Source organism: Ranitomeya variabilis, chromosome 2 (assembly GCF_051348905.1).
Source record: "Ranitomeya variabilis isolate aRanVar5 chromosome 2, aRanVar5.hap1, whole genome shotgun sequence".
Lineage (NCBI taxonomy): Eukaryota > Metazoa > Chordata > Amphibia > Anura > Dendrobatidae > Ranitomeya > Ranitomeya variabilis.
Genome location: NC_135233.1, coordinates 970,744,657 through 970,768,650, shown reverse-complemented (window position 1 = coordinate 970,768,650; position 23,994 = coordinate 970,744,657). Strand labels below are relative to the sequence as shown.

The 23,994-nt window shown below is 46.5% G+C and overlaps 1 protein-coding gene across 1 annotated transcript; it reads right to left on the bottom strand.

Moving 5' to 3' along the window:
• Positions 1-22,996, bottom strand: GYG1 (glycogenin 1). The gene is made up of 7 exons (XM_077290828.1): positions 22,817-22,996; positions 15,929-16,061; positions 15,681-15,855; positions 15,414-15,576; positions 10,053-10,179; positions 2,602-2,821; positions 1-715 (listed from the first exon to the last, which is right to left on the bottom strand). The coding sequence occupies exons 1-7, from the start codon at positions 22,821-22,823 to the stop codon at positions 539-541; spliced, it is 1,002 nt and encodes a 333-aa protein (XP_077146943.1). The 5' UTR covers positions 22,824-22,996; the 3' UTR covers positions 1-538.
• Between the last annotated feature and the right edge of the window lie 998 nt (positions 22,997-23,994).

The following is a 23,994-nucleotide window of genomic DNA, read 5'->3' as shown; positions in this document are numbered from 1 at the left end:
TTACTGACCAAAACCAGTTTATTTCTTTGAAGTGCCATATTACAGTTGGTTTGAAAGAAGCATTACATTAGCCCTCTGAGGTACAGAACAGGAAGGAGTAGTAGGCATTTACATTGTGCTTCTAGTTTGCTCTGTGACCAGTCACATCTGTACAGTGTTGATATTTATGTGGAGGCAAACAGAAGATTGACATCCTTCACTTGTTCAGGACAATGAAGTAGTGGGAACAAAAGCATCAATTCTTCTAATAATGGAAGGTAAAACGATGAGTGCCATTTACAGGTCAGATAGGTAAACTGGTAACCCAAAAAAACCAGTAGAGCCATGTACTAAGAATCCCTGGAGAAGTGGCACATAGCTGGGCATGTAACCAAATGATGCTTGTTTTACATATCCCACTTACAAAAGTGGACGAATCCACCAACTGAGGTTTAGTAAAGCTTCTAGCAGTTTAGTAAACATTGTGGTAGAACACTGTCCTAGATGCCAAACGGCAATGTCCATTTAGGTTTATGTTCTTGTGGAGGACACTACAATCCTATAGGAGATAGGTGTCCAGCTTCTTCTTGATGTTCTCATATGAATCTGCTCCCATGTAGTCAGCCTGGCCCTGTTCCCACCTTTCCCTGCGTTCTTCTGAAGATATAGAGGGTGGTGGAGGAGGTGCTACTGCTGCTGCTATGGACATCTGTGACATTGCTTCTGTAACCTCCTCCTAAAAAGTAAAGAAATAAGGTATGATGATTTTTCACTAGATGTTAAATCACATCTAACTAAGACTAGAAAATGAGGAAACCAATGGATAGCTTCCATGCAAGCAGGCAAGCAAAGCAGAACACAGCTGGCAAGAATATCAAAATTAAAGAAACCCAAGTGGGAAAAATCAAAAATGAACTGCATGAGGTCTGCAAATTGTACATAGCAGCTTAAGTTTAACGTTCATACCTCATCTCTACAGAAGCGACAAGAGAAAGCCAGTGAGCAGACCAAGCCCGACAGCTGTGGACAGTTACAGAAAAGTGGAAAGGTTGAAGAGTTATGATACCCCATTAGGAAGGAACCATCTGCGGAAGGAGGAAACGCCCGTGCACAAAAGATGCAAATGCCAATGTTTTATACAATGCCCCACTGACCATCGAGTGGCTTATATGTACTACAAGGTCAGGTTTTTTTGGATGAAAAATCCATTGGTGCGCAAGTAAGATACCAGTGTACAAGCCAGCCTTTAACTTATGGAGAGATTCAGGCTGTGCACCACTTTGCTGCAGTTGATAAAGGGGCTTCAGCAGCTCACCACTGATAACTAGGAAGCCTGAAGTTCTGTAGCCAGTTTCTCCCCACCACCAACTTGCAAAGCTCACAGTTGTCAATGTGGGTGCAGTCATGAGCCCTCACCTGCAGCTGAGCCAGGTTATTTTGACAAACAGGTAGTATTTCAGGAGGAGATAGAATTAGGGTCTCCACCCCAATACAAATGCTGCTTTCAGATTTTATACATTTTTCGTGCCCCATTTTTGTTGAGGCACAAAGACATGCATTTGTGCAATACCATAAATATGCAATTGTTTAAGCCACTCAGCTTGTAGGGCAACAATTTACACAGAATAAATGCACAAATCAAGATGTATGGCAAGTGGCTCTTATTTCAGTATACTTAGAATCTGATGGCAGTGTTCAGTTTGAGCTAACCAAGCTAACATGCTTTCCCTCCAACACATCTGTTTAATAAAAGGGGGCAGTGAGGTTTTTTTTTTTTTACATTCATTTTATTAAGTGCAGAATCCCAGTGCATGCTTTCTTGGTGCAGCAGTTAGTGGAAGGGAGTGAAAAGTCAGTTTTTGCAGTTGTCTGCACTAAAATCTTAATCTTTAAGCAATTATCCCAAGTGCAAAAAGCTAAGTCCTAAAATGTCATCATGGGGATGGGGTCCTATGAATTTTGCAAGGAAAACAGATGACACTTTTGGATGCTGCATGAACAAATGAACTGGATCTATCTATATTAAAGTTCAGTATCAGTCATAATCTGGTATTTTGGCCAATTGCTCATGCCCACCAATACAAGTTCTTAGAGAGGGACTTTACACGGAATGACTGGCTAAACCAAGTACAGGTACTTTATGCCCCAGTGTGGCCAGACATTTCAATACACCGTACCACCTACTTATTTTCCATCCATCGGTGGCTCTATGAAGCTAGAGATGTTGGGGATATTAGGGAAGCAAGCGTGTGGGAAACTGCACTTAAGCGTTTTGCCATGATGCAGTGTGCTTGGATTTAACAGTCATCGTTCAGAGTCCCTTTAAGATGTCATCTGAGCATTACATTTTAAACAATTAAAAATTTAGAGACTTGTTTTGTGCAGCTGATGTAATGCAAACATAGCGGCTCTTGCAGAATGGTAGCTGAGGTATGGTCACTCTCATACCTGCCACCATGTGATGCAGTTCTAGTCTGGCTATTTATTGCTCATTTCTTCCTCAAGTCATGTTTAACTGCATGAAATTTGGCTATACAGGCAAGTTTTCCAAGAAGTGTGAAGTCTGTAGTATTGGGGTTGTACCAAGAGAGACAATTAGAAAGAACTGCCAGGCAGACATACCGCTTTTAAGCCAGTTGAGGTGTCCTTAACCACTCCATGTTCTGTTAGAAGAGGTAGGATTCTAGATGTGTAGATGTCCCACCAAAGGCTGAGGAACTCTGGATGAATGAGAGTTTGGTCATGTACATCTCCTTTCACAGTCCGTGTTTTACTGTCATAGGTATAGTTCCATGGCTTCACTTTACCAAGGAAGTGCACCACTTTTGCATCAGCACCAAACCTGAAAAGGACAAACATTTTAGAGAATTTCTCACATTAAGAGTGCCCTCAAGGCCATCTAGGCAGTCTCCAATAGAGTAAAGCATCTGGCAGTCTGATGCAGAGATACTTTGTGAAAATCCTGGCTTGACATTGCTTTAGAAACATTGATGAAACCTGGCTGATGTCCCAGCTGGCCAAGCATACCTTATCTGACAGTATTGTGACGCATGAAGTGTCCAGTCACACATGGCTACTGGAAGCCCATGTCATTTTGAGGCAGAGTGATATCGCTGCAACCCTCTGATGTTATATCTAGAAACACGGGTATTACATACCTGGTAATGTGTTTTTTCATGAGACATGACGGCACCACGAGAGAGAGGGGATCCGCCCATCAAGGACAGGAAACCTTCAAGATAAAAGGGGCGGCTCCTCTCTCCACATCAGTTGTTTACAGAGTACGAGAGGAACTCCGCTGGTTAGTGTACACATAAATAATACATCCTATACGGTTCTATTCACCGATATCCCAGGGAGTGTATAATACAAATAATGCTAATAATGCACCCAACTAATGACGTGATCAAAAGGGTGGGAATATAAGGGTGCCGTCATGTCTCATGAAAAAACACATTACCAGGTATGTAATACCCGTGTTTTTCCATCATACATGACGGCACCACGAGAGAGTTACAGAGATTGTATTCTCTTTAGGGAGGGATCACTGCTTGTAACACTCTTCTCCCAAATGTGAGATCAGAGGTAGCAGATAGGTCTAGCCTGTAATGTTTAAAGAACGTAGACGGAGAGGACCAAGTGGCCGCCTTACAAATCTGGTCGATGGTAGCATCTGCTCTCTCCGCCCACGACGTCGCCATGGCCCTCGTGGAGTGGGCTTTCAGACCCTGTGGAACAACCTTGCCTGCACTACTATACGCTAGAATAATGGCCTCTCTCACCCATCTAGCTATAGTCTGTTTTGAGGCTTTAAGGCCCTTCCTTGACCCCTGGAACGAAACAAATAAAGCCCTATGCTTCCTCCAGGATTTTGTCACCTCTAGATACTGTAGGATACATCTCCTAACGTCTAGGCAATGGAGTCTCTCCTCTTTTTGGTTACTGGGATTGGAACAGAAAGAGGGTAGGGTTATGTCCTGAGCCCTATGAAATCTCGATACCACTTTGGGGAGATATGCCGGATCTAATTTTAATACAACCCTATCGTCCATGATTTGTGTGTAAGGGGGGTCAGCTGACAACGCGTGTAAATCCCCCACCCTACGGGCTGATGTAAGGGCCACTAACAAAGCTGTTTTTAATGTTAGTATTTTATCAGAAGTTGTATTTAATGGCTCAAAGGGGCTTTCCGTCAGGGCTGTTAACACTAGATTTAGATCCCATGGTGGAGGAGTAGGAGATGGAACAGAGTCGGCTCTACTACAGGCTCGGACAAACCTCACCACCCACCTATTACTTGCCAGGTCACAGTTAAATAGGGCTGCTAAGGCTGAAATGTGTACTTTGAGGGTACTAACAGCTAACCCCAGATCTAAGCCCTTTTGCAGGAACTCCAGTATTGCCACTATTGGGACCTCCCCTTCCCGTATTGGCCCTGAGCTGGAGAGGAATTTCTTCCATATTCTCCCATAGATCTTGGTCGTTACTGGCTTTCTGCTGCTGAGCAAGGTGGATATTAGCCCAGCTGAGAACCCTTCTTTCTCTAGTAACGACCGCTCAAATGCCAGGCTGTCAAATGAAGCCCGGAGTTCTGCGGGTGGTTGAAGGGACCCTGCGTTAGAAGGTCCTGGTCTTCCGGGAGAACCCATGGGTCCGTCACTGACATCACTCTCAGCCAGTAAAACCACGGTCTTTTCGGCCAGAAGGGAGCTATGACAATTACCCTGGCCTTGTCCTCCCTGATCTTTCTCAGAACCACTGGGATTAGACATATCGGTGGGAAGGCATACAGGAGTCCTGACGTCCATTCTATGCTGAAGGCGTCTACTGCCAACGGCCTGTCTGCTGGGTTCAGGGAGCAGAACTTTTGGACTTTCTTGTTGACTTTTGAGGCAAAGAGGTCTATCTTGGGTTTTCCCCACATGTGCACTATCCGTTGAAAAACGGACTTTTTTAGGGACCATTCTCCTTGCCTCAAGTGGTTCCTGCTTAAAAAGTCTGCCTTTATGTTGTCCACGCCTCGGATATGCAGGGCCGATAATGACAGGAGGTGCCTTTCGGCTAGAGACATGAGTCTTGTGGTTACGTGCATCAGAGCCCGAGAGCGGGTGCCTCCCTGGTGGTTCACGTATGCGACCGCTGTTCGGTTGTCCGATAGGACTCTCACATGATGCCCTGCCAAGTGAGGAAGTAATCTCTCTAGCGCTTTTTCTATTGCTAGGAGCTCCCACTCGTTTGAGGATAGATCTTTCTCCTCTTGAGCCCAGGGGTCTTGGACCCATAGTGTGTCTGAGTGGGCTCCCCACCCCCACGGACTGGCGTCTGTTGTGATCACCTTGGAGGCTGTGAATGTCCAGGGAACTCCTCTCGGGGATGACTCTATCTGTAACCACCATCTGAGAGATTGGAGCACAGAGAGTGGGAGAGTGAGCTTCTGCTCTAACTGCCCCTGAAGTTCCTGGTCGTTCTGCAGCACACACCATTGCAGTTCTCTTGCATGGAACTGGGCCCATTTTACTGCCGGTATGCAGGAGGTTAGGGATCCTAACACCGACATGGCCCTTCTTAAAGTCATTTCCGGTTTTTTTAAAGTGGTCATAATCATTTGTTTGATTTTTTCCTCTTTTCCTTCTGGGAGGCGACACTCCTGTGCCACGGAGTCTACCGTTATCCCCAGGAAATTCTGGACCATAGTTGGCTCCAGCTTGGACTTCTTGAGATTTAGTTGCCATCCCAGTGTCTGAAGAGTGTCCATCACTATCCTGACCTGTTCCTGACAGTGAGAAAAGTTCTTCCCCACTATCAGGAAGTCGTCCAGGTAGGGTATTATCAGAGTGTCTTTTTCTCTGAGATGAGCTGTGACCTCTGCTATCAGCTTTGTGAATACCCGTGGGGCTGTTGCTATCCCAAAGGGCAGAGCCTTGTACTGGAAGTGACGCAGCTGAGACCCCATCTGGACTGCCACTCTGAGAAACCGACGATCTTGTTGTCTGATTGGGACGTGATAATAAGCGTCCTTGAGGTCGAGGACGGACATGTAACACTGGGGATAGAGAAGTTTCACCGCTGATTTTATGGTCTCCATCTTGAATGATGGTATTACAAGAAATTTGTTGAGGCCTTTTAGGTTTATTATTGTCCTCCAGGAGTTGTCTGGTTTCTTTATGAGAAAAAGAGGGGAATAGAATCCTTCCCTTCTTTCCTCTATAGGAACTTCCTCCAAGACGTGTTTGTCTAGGAGTGATGTTACTTCTCCTTCCAGACTGTCTTGTTTCTCCTGAGAGGATTGTACTGGGGTCTGCATATACCTTCTTGGAGGCCAGTGGTGAAACTTTAGTTTTAGGCCTGATCCTACGATCTGCCGGATCCATATGCTGGATGAGATCCTCTCCCAGGCTGGAAGGAAGTGAGAGAGCCTCCCTCCCACCTGAGAAGGACCGTCACTGGGAGGGTTTTTTGGTGTCTCTGGGGGACTTGCCGAAATAGAAGCCCTTTCCTCCCCTGGGTCGCTTGTCCAGGTTGCTCCTGTCTCGGTCTCTGTACTGCTGTCTCCGGAATTTTTGACCTCTCCGAAAGGAGCGACGAAAGGGCTGAAACGGCTGTTTCGGGAAATTCTTCTTTTTATCCCCGGCTTTCTCCAACACCTCGTCTAAAGCCGGTCCGAAGAGGAAGTTCCCCTCACAAGGCAAAGAGCAGAGCTTCATCTTCGCCTGAGTATCTCCTGGCCAGCATTTAAGCCATACGGCACGGCGTCCTGTGTTGGCTAACGCTGCTGACTTTGCTGCCAGCCTAGCCGAGTCCGCTGATGCTTCAGCTAGAAACACCGCCGCTGCTTTCATAGTTGGTATTGCCTCCAGGATAGTTTCCCTGGGAACTTTTTTCTCTACCTGTTCCTCCAGGTTGTCTATCCAGATTTTAAGAGATCTGGCTACACAAGTGGCCGCGATGGCTGGCCTTAGTGCTCCTGCTGAGGCTTCCCAAGCTGTCTTCAGGGAACTGTCCACCTTCCTATCCAGAGGTTCTTTTAGAGAACCTAGGTCCTCGAATGGCAGGGAGGATTTCCTGGCAACTTTGGAGACCGCCACATCAATTTTTGGGGCTCTGTCCCAAGATGAGGACGCCTCCTCTTCAAAAGGGTACCTTCTTTTTAGGGAGGTAGTTAACTGGGACCTTTTTTCTGGCTTTTGCCATTCTCTTTTAATTAGTTCTTGTAGCTGCTCATTAACAGGGAATGACCTCCGTTTTTTCTTTTGTAGGCCAATGAACACGAGTTCCTGGGCTGTCTTTTTGGCCTTCTCATCTACCAGCCCCATGGTAGAGCGAACAGCTTTAATAAGCCTATCCGTAGCCTCTGCTGGAAAGATGTCTTCTTCCTCTGAGCTACTATCAGAGCAGCGGGCTGTATCGGAATCCTGCTCTGACCCCGAGGAATCTCTTTGGGATCCTACTGAAGGGCTGGATCTGTGCCTAGATCTGGCATCTGTGTCAGCTGTCTGTAATGCGTTTACGGACCTAGAGACTTCGGTCTGAATCAGGGACCTTAGGCTGTCCGTAAAGGAGGGTGTTTCCTCCGCAACAGTCTGGTTGATACATTCCTGACACAGTCTTTTACCCCAAGATGTCTTTAAGGGTTTTTTACATAAGGGGCACTCCTTATTTTTAGTTTTCCCCTGACGCTTTTTGGGGACCTCCTATACTCCACCCCGCAATGTATGTAAGAAAAGAGGGGAGAGACGGAGATAAGAGAAGAGAAAAGAACAGACATTAGCGTGCTGGACTTTCTCGCAGATCACTCACCACTCGGACGCTTTCAAAGTACGGGTACCGGATCCGGAGGTTGGCTGGATTTCTCCATGTCTCCCACTGAGACTAGGGACCCCTCCTTGGCACGGCGATCCGTCCGCACGCTGTCCGAGTGGCTTCTGCTGCTGCCATGGCGGGACTGGCTCTTTTCGCTTGAGCGAGACCGCCTCTCCTGCATCTCTTGCTGTGGCATCAAATGCTCTGGTGAAAGACTCTCCATCATACACGTTAACACTTAGCAAGAGTAGTCACCTTCAACCTGGCCTGGTTTTAGTGACACAGGGCAGCGTTTCTGGCTTGTTTAAATAGTTTCACTTTTTTTTTTTTTTTCCTAATGAATCACCTGGTTGATCCTGCCTTACTGGCTGCTTCAGTGATCAGGTGTATAATCGCACCTGTCCTGAATGATTACCTGGCTGATCGTGCCTGCACCACTTCCGGTGCTTCTATGTGCAATCAATCACCTGGTTGATCCTGCCGTCGCCAGCGCTGTATAATCATGCCAGCGCGCACCCGGCAACCACTTCCGGTGCGCGCTTTTCAATCCACCATTTTACCTGGTTGACCTGCCTCTGGCAGAGCCCTGCGCGCGCACCCGGACTTACTTCCGGTGCGCGCTCTGTATTGTGCTTCAGGCGCGCATCCGGTTACCACTTCCGGTGCGCGCCGCCTCTTTCAGTCCCCCTGCTGCTTAGCACCTCTATAATGTTCCGAGTGCTGCCGCTGGGTACTGTGCGCATGCGCGTACCTGCCATTTCCGGGTACCTGACGCCGACTGAGCAGGAGCTTGCAGCGCCGGAAAATGTCCACGCCACGGACCTCAGGAGCCAGATGCACCGCACTCACCCCCAACAAGCAGATGTTTCTCAGCGGACACCGCTCCTCTGTACAGGTACCGACCAGGGAGGAGGGGAGGAAGGGGGGGGGGGGGGGGGGGGGAGACCTGCTTTTTTACGCTCAACAGGGAGGGCCCCAAACCCCACCGAGGAGCTTACCTAGCCCGGGCACCGATGTGCCTCACGGGCTGCATGGCCACCTTTCGTCAACAGGGGGGGCACCATAAGGTGACCCCCGTGGACAGGCAGGATTTTTCAACTCAACAGGGGGGGAGAAGCGCACCTGCGGCCCCCGTGGAGAATCTTCACCCGGGCGTTCGCCTCGCGGGCTGTGGCCATGCTTCGCTCAGGGGGGGCATGGTATACATTGACCCCCGAGGCGACTACGGGTACCTGGTGACGGGTGCAGCAGACCAGCGCCTGCCCAAATCCACCCGACCCAGGCCCCGGCATCCTCTTCAATCTTCAGACGTCATCCATCTTCATCAGACGTCTTCCATCTTGAGGGTTCCCCGTCAAGGACAGGAAACCAACTGATGTGGAGAGAGGAGCCGCCCCTTTTATCTTGAAGGTTTCCTGTCCTTGATGGGCGGATCCCCTCTCTCTCGTGGTGCCGTCATGTATGATGGAAAAATAGTGTCTTTGCAAAAAGAACTTGTCAGCTGGCTGTACAATTGTAAATGTCAGCATGACATGGAGACGTTCCATCATAATGCTAGGCATACACTGACCATTCATGCGTCCATGGAGCTGCTGCAGGTCTCCTAACCTTAACAGCCAAATATATGCTTGTGTGACAGTTTGGGTCATGAGACCTGCAGCCACTCAGTGCTTACAACTGATGTGCGAGTCTGGTCTTAACAGCCATCACCAGATTGCACATTCAAGGGATGCAAGTCACTCACAAGCTTGACTTCTATTTGGACACTCAGGTTACACTGTAGAAGCCACTTTGGGTCACAGGGCAGTGAAGTCACTAAAATTAGCAGGATCTCACTGAAGGTGATTATTAACACTACAGATTGTGACACGTTCACAGGAGGGCCTCTATAATCCAGTCTGACTGCTAAGAGTAGTAGCTACTCAATATTCTTCATTGTTATATTTATCACTTAACATTGAGGAAAGTTAAGTTTGGTTCATTAGTTTGGACCTCCAGAAATAGATTTGTGTAGCCTTGGGGAAAATAAGTTGCTCACCCTTGTTAGAGGGAACTCTGTACCCGGTGAGGAAAGCCTGAGAAAACCACAAGATTAGAAGCCAAGTTTAGTCATGCTTATGTTAGCAGTTGCAAGGAGTCCATGTAACTTGATGTTGCAGTGCGTGGCGATGGAATTCTCATGTGATGTCTCGTCACTGATCCAGAGTAACCAAGTCTTCATACCTCCACCCCCAATAATGACCCTGCACAGCTTCCCATAGCCATGTACTTACGCTTTAAATGCTGGGAGATAGGAGTATATGGAGATGCTGCTCAAGTTATAAATGAAGGGCAGATGCTTGTGGATATCTTTTGTTGCCCAGGTATTAAAGAATGAGTTCAGTAAGCCTTGGTCACCTCCTGAAATAGAAAAATGTATGTATAATTGATATTTAATAGAGCAAGTTAACACAATTTTCTGCAGTGGACATTTCAGTGGGCAAAGGCCTTCTGCTGTCAGTAAGCACACTTGGTAAAGCCTGAAGGTACTAGATAGTGTTATAGGTGGCTCAGCCTCCAGTCGGGGGGATCACACCATGTCATGCATGTTGCATAAGCAAGCTACAAGGTTTTTTTTGTGTTTTTTTTTTTTTTTTTGAGTGAACCCGTCACACCCCCTCCAGAGGCTTTTGTAACTTAGGCTACTTTCACACTAGCGTTAACTGCAATACGTCGCAAATGCGTCGTTTTGCCGAAAATACGCATCCAGCAAAAGTTCTTGCTGGATACGTTTTTTCGTCATAGACTAACATTAGCGACGCATTTGTGACGCATTGCCAAACGTCGCGTCCGTTTTGCGACGCTTGGGCGTGTGTTAGCGGACCGTCGGGAGAAAAAAAAACCTTACATGTAACGTTTTTTTGCTCCCGACGGTCCGCTTTTTCCGACTGCGCATGCGCGGCCAGAACTCCGCCCCCACCTCCCAATGGGGCAGCGGATGCGTTGGAAAAATACATCCGCTGCCCCCGTTGTGCGGCGAGACCACGCTAGCGTTGGGAACGTCGGCCCGACGCACAGCGACGGGTCTTTCCCGACGCTAGTGTAAAAGTAGCCTAAGAGCCACCTTGTGCAGCACTAATGCTGCATTCTGTCAATGTGGCTCTTTTGGTTCTGGTCCCTGCCAACACTGCAATAAAATTGCTTTTATAATGTGCCCTCATACCTTGAATTTGTCAGGGGAGCAGGTCTTTCTCCCCCCCCCGACAGATGCACCGCAGCCATCACTCTGGGCCTCGGCATGCCACCTCCTTCATTAGAGTCCCAAGCGCCTGCGCTGTAAGTTTGAAGGGCAGTGCAATTGCGCATGCCCCCCAAAAAAATTAAACTTAAAGCGCAGGCAACGCTAATGAAGGAAGAGGTGGCGGCACCCAGAGGCACCGAGTGACTGCTGTGGTATCTGTGGGGGAAGACCTGCCCCCCCCCCTGACAAATTTGAGGTATGTGGGGCACATTATAAAAGCCATTATTGCAGCGTTGGCAGGGACCAGAACTAGAAGAGCCACCTTGACTGAATGCAGCATTAATACAGGTTCCCTTTAAGGCGCTACTCTGGGGCCTCAATTTGGAATTTGCAGTAATCTGTCAGAAACAGGTCTTCTCTTAAGTGGCATTTTGATCTGCTACTACAGTATTGTGGCTGACATTTGTATGAAGGGCAACCCCAAGCAATTTCTTAATGGACCCAGCCAAGGAGCAACACTTGTTCCTTCATTCCTGTATAGTTGGCAACACTACTGATGATCTATCAAGGTATGTTTCCATGTTCAGGAAACGCTGCGTGTTTGACACTGCGCAGAGCTGCAGCGTCCAGATGTTACAGTATAGTGGAGGGGATTTTATGAAATCCCATCTTAACTATGCATAACACGCACCCAGCGATTCCGGACATGCTGTGTCTTTTAAGATCACAGCATGTCTGTTTACCTTGCAGTGATGCCGCAAGGTAAAACACAGGGCCCTATGAATGGGGTGTGATGCTGGATGTGTGCAATGAACACATCTGGCATCATTGCGTCACAGAAGGGGCGGAGTGGGTTTGCCGCTCCGTCCAAACCGCTGGCCATCCTGAAGGTGGACACATACCCTCAGGGTACTGATTTTGCTGCAGACAGCCATATGCACAGAGCCCTGTGACCTCTTGATTAGGAAGTCTTGCCTATATGCTGATGACTCAGATCTACCTCTGGCCCAGATGTCACCTCCCTGATGTTCAGAATCCCAGAGTGCATCAGCCATATCCTTCTCTTGCTTACTTAAGCTCAGTGTGGATAAATCTGAATTATCTTTCCTCCATCTTGCATATCTTCTCTACCTGATCAATCACAAATGAAATCACACTTTCCCCTGTCCTGGAAATCGCTGCCTTGGAGTAACCCTTCAAACTACACCCCAATCTCTTGCCACCTTCAGCTCAAAAAAAATAAAAATTTCTAGAATGTTCTTTCCTTAAAGGTAAGGTACCGCGTTTGTAGATTATTAATAAATCACTGTAATGTAGCATAACATGCTGCTCTAACCAAGTTTTAAATGCATGTGAAACAGATTTCGTGTGTTATATGTGTTTAAAGAAGGAACTGGGGGCTGACATCTTGGTTTTGCAGCAGTAGCAGGGCACTAACAGTGTCATTTTACAGCACCCCATGGACATAGGAGATAATAGACCGGCGCTGACCCCATCTTTAACATTGGAGAGGTGTTAGCAGTGAGCTGGGCACGCCTCTGTGGGCTGCACAACTCACTGCTGTAGGTGTGACTAGCCGCCATTTTATTATAGCCCAGTCCTCTCTGCCCAGCTCCACTTACTCTCTATCACAGGTGCTCCATTAAGCTGCATTCACAGCTTGCAGAGAGGAGGTGACACCTGACACCTCTCTCAGCCATACAATGTATCTCTCCCCTCCCTCCACAATGCCTGGCCATTCGCTGCAGACCTGGAGCTCCTTCTTATTACTGAGGGATGAGTCACAGACAGCTCTGCACAGACAATGCTGCTCCATACACACCACATAAACTAACTGTGCTTCTGATGCAGTAACTGCTGGTGATAGCAGATCACAGGGCAGTCACACACAAAATGGCTCTGCCCTGTGATGCTGCTCTTCATTCTGCCCCAGGGATATTAGACCACCCAAAAGGGGAGGGAAAGGGTGATGTCAGCAGTTACTGCCCCAATTTTCCAGCTAACAGTAAAGCTGGTAAGTCTTACTATAGCTGCTTGAGGTCTAAAACGGAAAATGCTCCCCCTAGTGGTCTATATATATTTGTAAGAAAATATATAATATTTTTCATATAGAAATGTTTGCAAACAGTGCAAACATTGCATTAGTATATTTTATTTGCTATTTTAAGCTTAATTTCACAAAAAAACAAACTACAAGAAAACTGGTGGCACCTTCCCTTTAACTCTTACTCTACCAAAATGCTTGTGCATGCCCTAATCATCTCACAACAACCTCCTGTGGCCTACCTTCTAATGCTCACCAATCCAGTCTGTCCTTCACTCTGCTGCTCGACTAAAGAATCGCCTTGCAAATCCCTTCATTGGCTCCCAATTTCCCAGTATAAATTACTAACACTGACCTATAAAGCCATCCCTAACCTCATCTCTATATTCCCCCCCCCCCCACCACCATAATCTCCCAATATTTTCCCTCATGTAATCTCCGGTCCTCCCAAGACCTCCTTCTCGCTTAGTCGCTCCTCACCCGATCGCCTCCAAAACTTCTCCTGAAAATCCCAACACATTCTGGTTCCTTCAGATGGAGCCTGAAAGCCCACCTCCAAAAAAAAAAAAACCCACACTGCAGTGACTGCATGGCCAGCTCAACACCATTGGAGGTACTGTAACCCCTGACCTAGTGTCTCCTTCCCCATAATCCTGTAGAATGTAAGCCCTCAAGAGCAGGGTCCTCTTCCCCCTGTACCAGTCTGTCATTGTTTACTGTAAGTGATTTGTATTTTGATGTAACCCCTTCTCATGTACAGCACCATGGAATCAATGGTGCTATATAAACATTGCAGTGTCATGCCATAAAGTCTGGGGGCCAAAGACTCCAGGTGCGTGGTAGACTAGAGTGCCTACAAAGAATTCTCTACTTGTCAAAACTGAGTACATGGAATAAACACCATCTGTTCAACAAGTATATATATATATATATCTCCTTGCCGAGTTTATTGCCAACAAGTTAAAGCTGCTTTTGGTGGACATAGCAGTCTAATACCCAAGAACTGGTCCCAATTTTCATGCTGTAAACTTGCCATCTACGTAGGCTAGTTCTTGATCTGTGTCCTTCACCAATCCTTCACTTCCTAGCATACCATGCCCCTGCCTTTGTCCAGTGGCCTGCCTGCTCCAAGTAGAAAGCCAGTGAGATAGACAGCCACCTTCTGGAATCCATCTTAGCTGCTAGAGATAATGTCATCTGACCAGTGACAGCACTTTAGGCAAGACACCTAGCAGCTGGAACCCCAAGTCATTTTTAATGGTACAAAATTTAAACGATTTAGGTTTAGAACATTATGTAGTCTCAAAATATAGTGACCATTAAAACACCAAGCTACAAAATAAGGCTGATCACTCTGCAGTTACTGCATTCAATGTCCAATTCCCAAAACACTGTCTAGACCATTTGCTAGCAACAGTGTCTTCTGTCAAAACAAATATCAGTCACCTTTTGATATCAAGTCATGTGTGATAATTAATAGAGGAAACATCCATGTCAGACACAAGGGAGCCTATAAGTTTAGGCAAACATCTGTGTTAGTGACTACTTGGACACATTACTGGAAAAGGCCACGTTCACCCTGTTGCATTTGGAATCCAATGATGTATGATCCTAGCCTTGTGGCCAACTTCTGGCACTTAATGTGTTGATATTTTGGGTTTCCCATACTTACACAGCACCAAGTTAAGCATTTAAGCAAAATTTTACAGAACACAACAAGGACCAGAATACACAGATCTTAGGCATTTTAATTGTTTATTGAAAACCTACAGCTAGAAGAATCACCAGATTGTTACCAGGCAGCACTAAGTGGATCAGCCCACATATATCAGTTGCCTGGGAGTTAAGGGATGCATTAAAAAAAAAAAAAAAAAAATAAGAACTTGTTTTGCAATGCAGGGTCATATTGGTCAGTTTGTTAAATCAACATGTAGTTTAACAGCTCCTTGCTGTGGTAGGCAGGACAGTGCCATGTATTGTCTGGATTGTCAGCAGATTTACAGATTGAGGTCTTGAATCTTGAACATGGTGGCCTTTGACTGAATAAGTCATTTTGGGCAGTGTCATCATTGAGGCCTTGTGTAGTTTTAACTCAAAACACATTGATATCTGCATGCTACCTGGGTTAGGTGATGACATTGTATTAGGAGATATTATCCATTGACTCCATGTATACTGCGCCTGACAGGAATTAGAATGTCAGGTCTCAAAGTTGGAAGGCACTTTAGAAAAGAAAAATAAGTTTCTAGCATTCTAGTTTGGGCCCTAGTCCTATAGTCTGTACAGGCAGCAGTAAGAGCTCACCTGCAATATCTGGGGTACCAAGAGTCATGAGGTTATATACCAGAAAGACCATCTTGTGCTACTCACCATCAAAGCTGCCTTCTTCTGTGGCCTTATGTAATAACTGCTTGTAAGTTTCGACAGACGGTTGGAATACAAACACTCCAGAGTTAAAGCAGTCAGGCCAGCCGGGGTCTGGGGCTGCAGACAACTCTTCTCGCTCAAATAGGTCATCAATGTTCTGTAAAACCTAAAGATTTTACAAAGGAAATTCAAAAAAATTGGCTCCTACACTTAGGATCTTAGCAATCAAATGGCATTCATGAGATCCAACAAATATCAGGTTTGCTTTACCACTGTATCTGCATCCATAAAGACACATTTGGTATATTGTGTCAGTGTCCAGCAATGAAGTTTTGTGAGTGTGACACCAAGCTCTGGTCTCTCCAGTAAAGCCAAATGGGCAGAATCCTTACTGTCCAAGACATCCACAACTCTAACATCGTCGTAAACTTTGTCAAGTACTTTCCTGTAGAAAACACACTTGTGATTAAGACATTTTCACTACATCACCATGAATGCAACAGAAGAGCACAACTCACCTCATGGAGTCTGAGACTTGAGGAGTTATGAGCACAGCCAGCTTGTGTGAAGTATGTTTCCGCAGAGATGAGCCCAACACCAACGCTCCTTTTCCATAAGAGTCATTTGTAGCAAGGGTGACAAAAGCACAATCTAGGAGGGGGAGGAAAAGGGAAAAAAAAATAAAAAATTTACCCAAATACTGAACAGGTTTACAGATGAGCCATACAATATTGTGTCTTTACAGAATTATGTACACAGCTCAGATATCTTGAAGTCTCCCACAATGAGATTTCAAAAAGTGACCAATACCCACGTATGTGGCCCTTCCAATTATACAGCCCCTGCACTCCTGACAGACCCAGTCATAGCCTATGGGAGGGGGGAGTTGAGCATGTACAGTTAAGTCCATATATATTTGGTCAGACAACATTTTTCTAATTTTGGTTAGACATTACCACAATGAATTTTAAACAAAACCATTCAGATGCAGTTCAAGTTCAGACTTTAAGCTTTCATTTGAGGGTATCCACATTAAAGTTTGATGAAGGGTTTAGGAGTTTCAGCTCCTTAACATGTGCCACCCTGTTTTTAAAGTGGTAATGCCTATAACCCAAATTAGAAAAAAAAAAAAAATATATATATATCTTTTTCTTTTAAATCACTGGTTTGTTAGGTCAAACACTACTGGGACACTTCTAGATTTTCAGTTTGCAACTTTCCACCATGAGCAATGCATAGATAAGGGCCCACAAGGCCACCATGATATGCTACCCTTCTCATTGAAGAGTTTTTTTTAAAGGACAGAAATAGATGTGACAGTGTTTGCAGAGATCTTCTGATCTCTTGATTGATGGCATCACACTATGGGCACCATTTTCCAGTATTGTGTAGGGATACTTGGATCGTCATAGTGCAGAGCAGAGGTGACAGCTGCCAACTGTTTCTCACCACTAGTATCAGTGCCAAGTAGGTCTTGGTCTCCAAGGCACAGAATTAAACATTTAAATGCCAGGCAGTGCCACTCCTGTACCCATCATCTTCTAGAACCAGACTGTTTGCAATAAAGCCTAATGAGACCAGCAACTTGGGGCAATGTTTAGAGTACAGTCTCCATATCTGTGGATCAAGAGCCATAAGACAAGTTATCCAATGGGTGAACATTGACAATTACAGTCTTGTCTGCATTAGAGATGCCAGGACACAGGCACCAGCATGTGCAGGGTACAACATTAAGAGGCACAAAGTTTCAATTTTATATTTTCTGGGCATAGTAGTTCAGCATGGACAGGAAAAGAGGCAGTGGTTGAGCATGGTATAATGCTTCCTCTATAGCGGCAGTGTGGATGAATTACACCACACAGAACAGTCACCATTTTTTGTCTGATAGTTACTATACTAAATGTATAGAAAATAAAGCACTGAAATGCTGGCGAGTGCCACTTTAGAATATTGGGCATTGAAGTGCAATACCACCACTAGTTATAGCCCCCTGGCTGTAGAAGATGAAGACTGAGCAGTAGTGTGGTCAGCTTAGGCCTTTTTGCAGTGGATTGGCATTTCCCATTCCTGCTGGACCCCAAGCTGGTGACTCCACTTCTGTAATTTCGTTGATAGGCTGATTCCCTCCCTGATATGAGGAAGTAAGTAGTGAACTGTACTCTAGTGAACATTCTCAGTATACTCCCCAAGGCATGACGTAGGTTAGTATAGCAGGAACACAGCAGACCAGTCCTGCGATCAAGAAGAAAGGCCGACAGCTTAAGAACAAGCATTCACAGCTTCAGCCAGATGCAACAGTATCCAATTCATCTAGGAACAAGATCGGTCCTATATTACATGCAAGCATGGCGTTCTGTTACATAACCTGCCCATGCACAGGAAACAAGACGACAAAGGAGCACTGTGGACACTCGAGTTCTTGGCAGACGTGGCTCTAGAAAGAATGTGGAGGTGAGATCCAGACACAGGAGGCTTGTGCTTGCACACCTACTACAGGAGCCAGTAACATGCACCAAAAATAGACACTTCACAATCAAGAAGAGTCCTCCTAACACTATAGCAGTAGGATCCTGACTATCATTTGAGTGTAAGCTAGTGTGCTACCTCCATATAGCAATATGGAGGTAGCACAACTAGTTTACACTCAAATGATATATTCAGGATCCTTGTACTGGTTCATACAATCCTCAAGGAACTTAGTCCTCTTTTCTAGTGGCCTCATAATGGACAGATGCAGCCGCCAAAGGTATTGGTTTCGTAAGGTCACACTAATTGAAACTTGTGTTAGAAATTGGTAATAAATCAGTGATTAGCTGCATCATTCCAGTATACATCCATGTGCAAGCCATGGACACAAGATGTAAGAGCCTAGAACTCTTCATGGGCCAAACATTATGGATCAGGGGTTCTCATCTAGAGGCAACTCAAAGAAGTTCACTAAATTGTGGACAATTTATGGGTCTCTGGATCCAGTGGTCCTGACACCTGGGCCTCATCTGAATGGAACATGCTAGACTTGCTCCACCATTCATTGAGTGGATTCAGAGCATGAACAGCATCACTTACATAGGGCTCTGCTGTTCTTGGGGGAATCCTGTGGTCAGACCCTCAATAATGCTGGCCTTTTACCTATATGAATGATGTTGATTGTATCAGTATGCCTTTACTAGGCTGGCATTTTTTTTGGCTACCATTCACACAGCCCTTCATGCAAGCAGGTAAGCCTGCTGCCCTGAATAAGTGATGATCTGTTCAGGGAAAATGTGTCCTACTTTGTGAGAGAATGCAGATCAAGACTCTGCAAGTATCAGCGGCTTTATGGTCCAGCTACTAGAACTATTTACAGACTGGTATCAGATGAAGCCCGCTGTAATGCCATCCCCATCATTGTATGAGAAGTGGGGTGCAGTGCCTGTAGTGACAGATGAAGCAGCCCTCACATCAGCCCCTGGTCCACCCATACTCCAGATTACTGGCAGTGCCATCAGCGCAATACTGCATTATCTTGCTTGTTCTTTATCCCTCCAATCTAGTAATCCCAGCAGGATTAGATCTTGCTCACTATCAATCTATGTTTTTTGCCAAATAAAGCACAATGGGCCAAAAAAAAACAAAAAAAAAAAAACTGAAGAAACTTCCATGCTCGCAGGGCTTCACAACCATTTCTAGCCTTAGGGCCACTGTTCGCCAAATTCTGAACCTCTGCATTTTGACCTTCTATTCATGGGCCTCTGCATTCCTGAGATACAAGCCCAAAACCCTGTAAGCAAATCATGTTATCAAGGGAGTGTGGTTATCAAATTCTGTAGGAGTCCTGAGGATCACACCCACTTGGCTAGTAACTATTCACAGTTGAAGCAGGTGCCATCCCATGATCAGAAGTGCTGAAACACTAAAAGCAATAGCAGATTCAGGAGATCAGTGATATTTAAAGTAGACATGGGCATTTTAGTGTGTGACTAACAGGGCCGATAGTCCCTTCTGCCACAATACATTTACAGAACATGCCGTACTTTTGGAAGGGGGCTCCCAGGAGTGTAAACCTGTCTGCTTGCAGCCCTCAATACTTGAGTGGAGACTTGAGTTTCCAGGTTTGTCATAAAGATAGAGGCAGATTTACTAAAGTCATCAAGCTACCCTAGGCATACAGCCACCTCTACTAGAGATACTGCATAGCCAGCTGTGGCAAGTCTGAACATGCTGTCCTTCCCAATACAACCCCTTGGGAGCGCTGTAACCTGACAGTGAGGCTTCAGGACCAGAAGATGCTGGCCACTGCTGGTAAGGTGTCAGTCACCTCCACAGATGGACACCGATCAGGTCTTTAAACTGCCAAAATTATTTTTCTCTTCTATATAGATATGCAGTAGTACTGAGATACTTTGTTTACACCTTATTACCAGACAGACCACCTCAGCACTTACCAGCTGCAGTGAAGTAACAGCACCAGTGATATCAGCTTCAGTGCTTACCAGCTCAATAGAGAAGGGCTTGTAAGCGCTGTACATATTTGGCCAATACAGCTAGATCATAGTTATAAAGAAAATACCCAGAAAGGTTAATAAAAACCACTGTCAAAAACAGGCACAAAGCATACTCCAAAAAGGATATAGACACAAGAAAGAAAGGAGTACCAAACCACCAATGAATAAAATCTAATATTTATTAGTAATAAATATAAAATATAAAAGCACATAAAGGTACCAATAATCTCAATAAGAATACCATGGACAAACAAGTTAAAATTTGAAGGACACAGATCAACCAGGTTACATAGTGTAAATAGGACCATATAAGTATAGCATAATGTGCATTCCACCCCTAACACCGGTTATAGAGAAAGATCAAGGGTCAAACCCACATAGATCACCACAATTGTGGCCCAAAACTAGGTATCCAAAACTCAGTGTAGTATATATCAATATGGTGGTATCTTACCCAAATAGGTCCGTGCACGTGGTTGAACGTAGCCCCAATGCGCGTTTCGCTTGGGCTTCCTCAGGGGGCCCCCTAAGGAAGCCCAAGCGAAATGCGCATTGGGGCTACGTTCAACCACGTGCACGGACCTATTTGGGTAAGATACCACCATATTGATATATACTACACTGAGTTTTGGATACCTAGTTTTGGGCCACAATTGTGGTGATCTATGTGGGTTTGACCCTTGATCTTTCTCTATAACCGGTGTTAGGGGTGGAATGCACATTATGCTATATTCTTATTGAGATTATTGGTACCTTTATGTTATGTGCTTTTATATTTTATATTTATTACTAATAAATATTAGATTTTATTCATTGGTGGTTTGGTACTCCTTTCTTTCTTGTAGCTAGATCATAGTTGTTGGTCAGGAGGAAAAAAAAAGTTAATCCTAACAGCTGGAATATTAGGCAGTAAAATAAGTGTTTCCTGCAAGCAGTGATGCTACCCAGTTATTAAGATAGGAAAAACCCTCGAGAATCCATCACTGCTGTCACCACCAGTAATAGGACTCCTAGTCCTCGAGAGACCTGCCTATCTAATGTGGAAATATCGTAAAGACCCGGGCTTAGTGTGACACGAGGAAGAGGAGCTAAAAATAGGAGCACTGGAAGCGCCGTCAATAAGCCAACAGCTGGCGAGAGGGACACTGGCCGCTGGGATGAAGGAGTCTTCTGCAGATGCCCACGTCTCTTCATGGACCTTGTACCTTCAAAGTCTGAAACCTATTCATTTATAGTGAGTGAATGAATCTAGAGAAATCCAACCTGGCTATAGAGAAGCCTTCTGATCATTCCCACCACTGCTGCCTACAAGGCCCGGCCACCAAGACATGCACTGAAGACAAGCCTTTTTACTTTAAGAAATGGGGTGACTATTAGAGCCAAGCCTGCAAGTGTTAAGTTCCTAGAAGGAAACAAGCGGCACTGCAGCCTGCACCACCTGACCGCCAGCAAGCCCCTCCATGGAGCACATTCAAGGGCACTCAGGAACCTGCATCCCAGGGCTAATCAGGACCGGGTGGGTTACACCTCCTGCCCACAGACCGGCACCAACAAGACACCACTGGGATCCTGGGTGAGGAGTGGCACAGACATGTCATGTGCCAGTGAGGGAATACAGCCAGGCATGGCGACCTGCAGATAAGACATGCCATGAACTAATTGTATTGTGTGGCCTATCCACTGGCAGCAGGCTCAGTAAGGCATTACATGCAGTGCCACATCACCACTGCCCCAAGCTATGGCACAAGATGCTGGAGGCACAGTAGATGTGGCCATGTTCACACACTGAGGTTTTCTGCACAGTCTAAACCGCTTATACAGCAGGTTTTGCTGCGTTCTCATTGCTGCGGTTTGGTCAGGGGACGTTTGTGTTCTTGCTGATAAAGTTTAGTGCATATAAAAAACTAATGTGATTCAACTTCATCAAGTTTGACACAAACCCCCCAAAAAATTATGTTGCCGCGACCCTCTGTAAAGGTAACGTGCAGCCGCTTCTTTCCTATAAGGAGAAGCATCCTGACCAGGTGGGGCACAGACGGGCACCCATGAGTGAGGCCCATTATAAAGCCACCATTACCAGCGGCCCCTCACTCATATGGACCTTCTGATCCCAAGAGCCGTTAGTGGCACCAAGGCCGAGCCTTCCCCACACCATGCCACCGGGGCCATCGTGGAACCATCCAGAGGAGGCAGACGCTCACTTTCCAGTCCCAGGGAGGAGGGATGATTTGGTGTGTTTGCTTGGAGCCCCCCGCAAGGGCAGGAACACTAAAAACTTGGTCATCACCCGAGAGGCCCGATCCAGAGGGACCACAATCCCCAGCAGCACCACAGCTGGCACCAGACACCTGCTCCCTCAACTGTAGAGGAAAGTGGGGGAGGGGCACAGGTAACACCACAAGCTGCTGAGGTGGGGGGCACTGATTAGCCACTAGAGGACTAGCATTGCTCATTACACCACCAGCCAGTGTAGCCCCCACAAGCCCAGTGGGACCCCACACTTTCTAGCAATCCTGGTGGCAGGCATCATGACCACTCAGTGCAGCCCACCAGGTGTGGGGCCAGGGGGCTCACAGCTGGAGTAACCCTTCCATCACCATAGACAAGTACATGGCAGTGCCATCCTCCAGGTGCCAGCCGGTTACAGAGTGCAGGCTCCCCGGGAGGAGACCTCACTGCTGCATGCTTGGAGTTGTAGTTCCCCAGCTGGGTCCGTGCAAGTGGCCATTACCGCCCGTGTCACTGTGGTCCAGGAAGAGGATCGGACATCAAGACAAGTGCAGAGCAGGAAGGAAGGGGTTACCGGGCACTGACGAGCGGGAGCACGAGCACTTTCACTCTGGAGAAGCAATGGAGGCGGCAGAGGAAGGTGCTGCACAGGACGTGCCCGATAAGCAGAGCCCAGCACACCCGGGCACCTACCTGCCATCTCTGAGCCGATGTGTAACGCTGCGCGGTCCCGGAGCTGCTGCTGCCGTCAGTCACCTCTTCTCCTGCCCCAGCTGCACAGATGCTGCCGGTCATGTATCCGCACCGTGACCTCCCTCTTATATGCGGCGCCCATGTGACCAGGCCCCGCCCCCCGCACAGCAGTGTGGGCGTGTCCGGCTGGGAGTTCCGTTGTACACAGTCCCGGAGCCGCCGTGTGCGGACACTGACAGCCGCCAATGCTCTGCTGGAGGGCAGGGTCCATAATATGGCGCGGCGAAGAACGGGTTACTGGACTTAAAGGAGACGTGCAGTCCTGGTGATTTTCTGCTGTGCGGCAGATAGTGTGTGACCCGGACACTGCGTCCTCACAGGAGGGGACATTACTTACCATGAGAGCCCCTGCAGCAGGTGCAGTAATTTGTCCCATCTGTGGCAGCAGAGCGGGCGATGTGTGACACCTGCGGCCGATTTCCCATCCAGAGCCTCGCTGTAAGGGTAAATTTCCACTGCCGAGAGACAAATCGGTCCGTAATCTGGACCGAAAAAACGGATGTAACGTATGCGATTGTCATGCGAGTGTCATGCGAGTGCAATGCGAGTGCAATGCGATTTTTAATCGCATCATCCGTATGACATCAGTATGACATCCGTATTGCTGTCCGATTTTTACGCACCAGTGTCCTTTGAAAAGCCGGCAATTCAGCGCCGTGTACAGTAAAATCACACTGACAGGTTAGAATAGAGTAGATATATGCACATAGAATGTGTATATATACATATATACATGTCAGTGAGACACCTATATATGTATATTTATATTTAATGCAGCGCTAGATAGCATAAAAGCCGCTAATTCAATTGCCAGCTTTTTCCTTCTCCTTCCCAAACCCGACAGGATATGAGACATGGTTTACATACAGTAAACCATCTCATATCCCCCTTTTTTTTTGCATATTCCACACTACTAATGTTAGTAGTGTGTATGTGCAAAATTTCAGCGCTGTAGCTGCTAAAATAAAGGGTTAAATGGCGGAAAAAATTGGCGTGGGCTCCCGCGCAATTTTCTCCGCCAGAATGGTAAAGCCAGTGACTGAGGGCAGATATTAATAGCCAGGAGAGGGTCCATGGTTATTGGCCCCCCCGTGGCTACAAACATCTGCCCCCAGCCA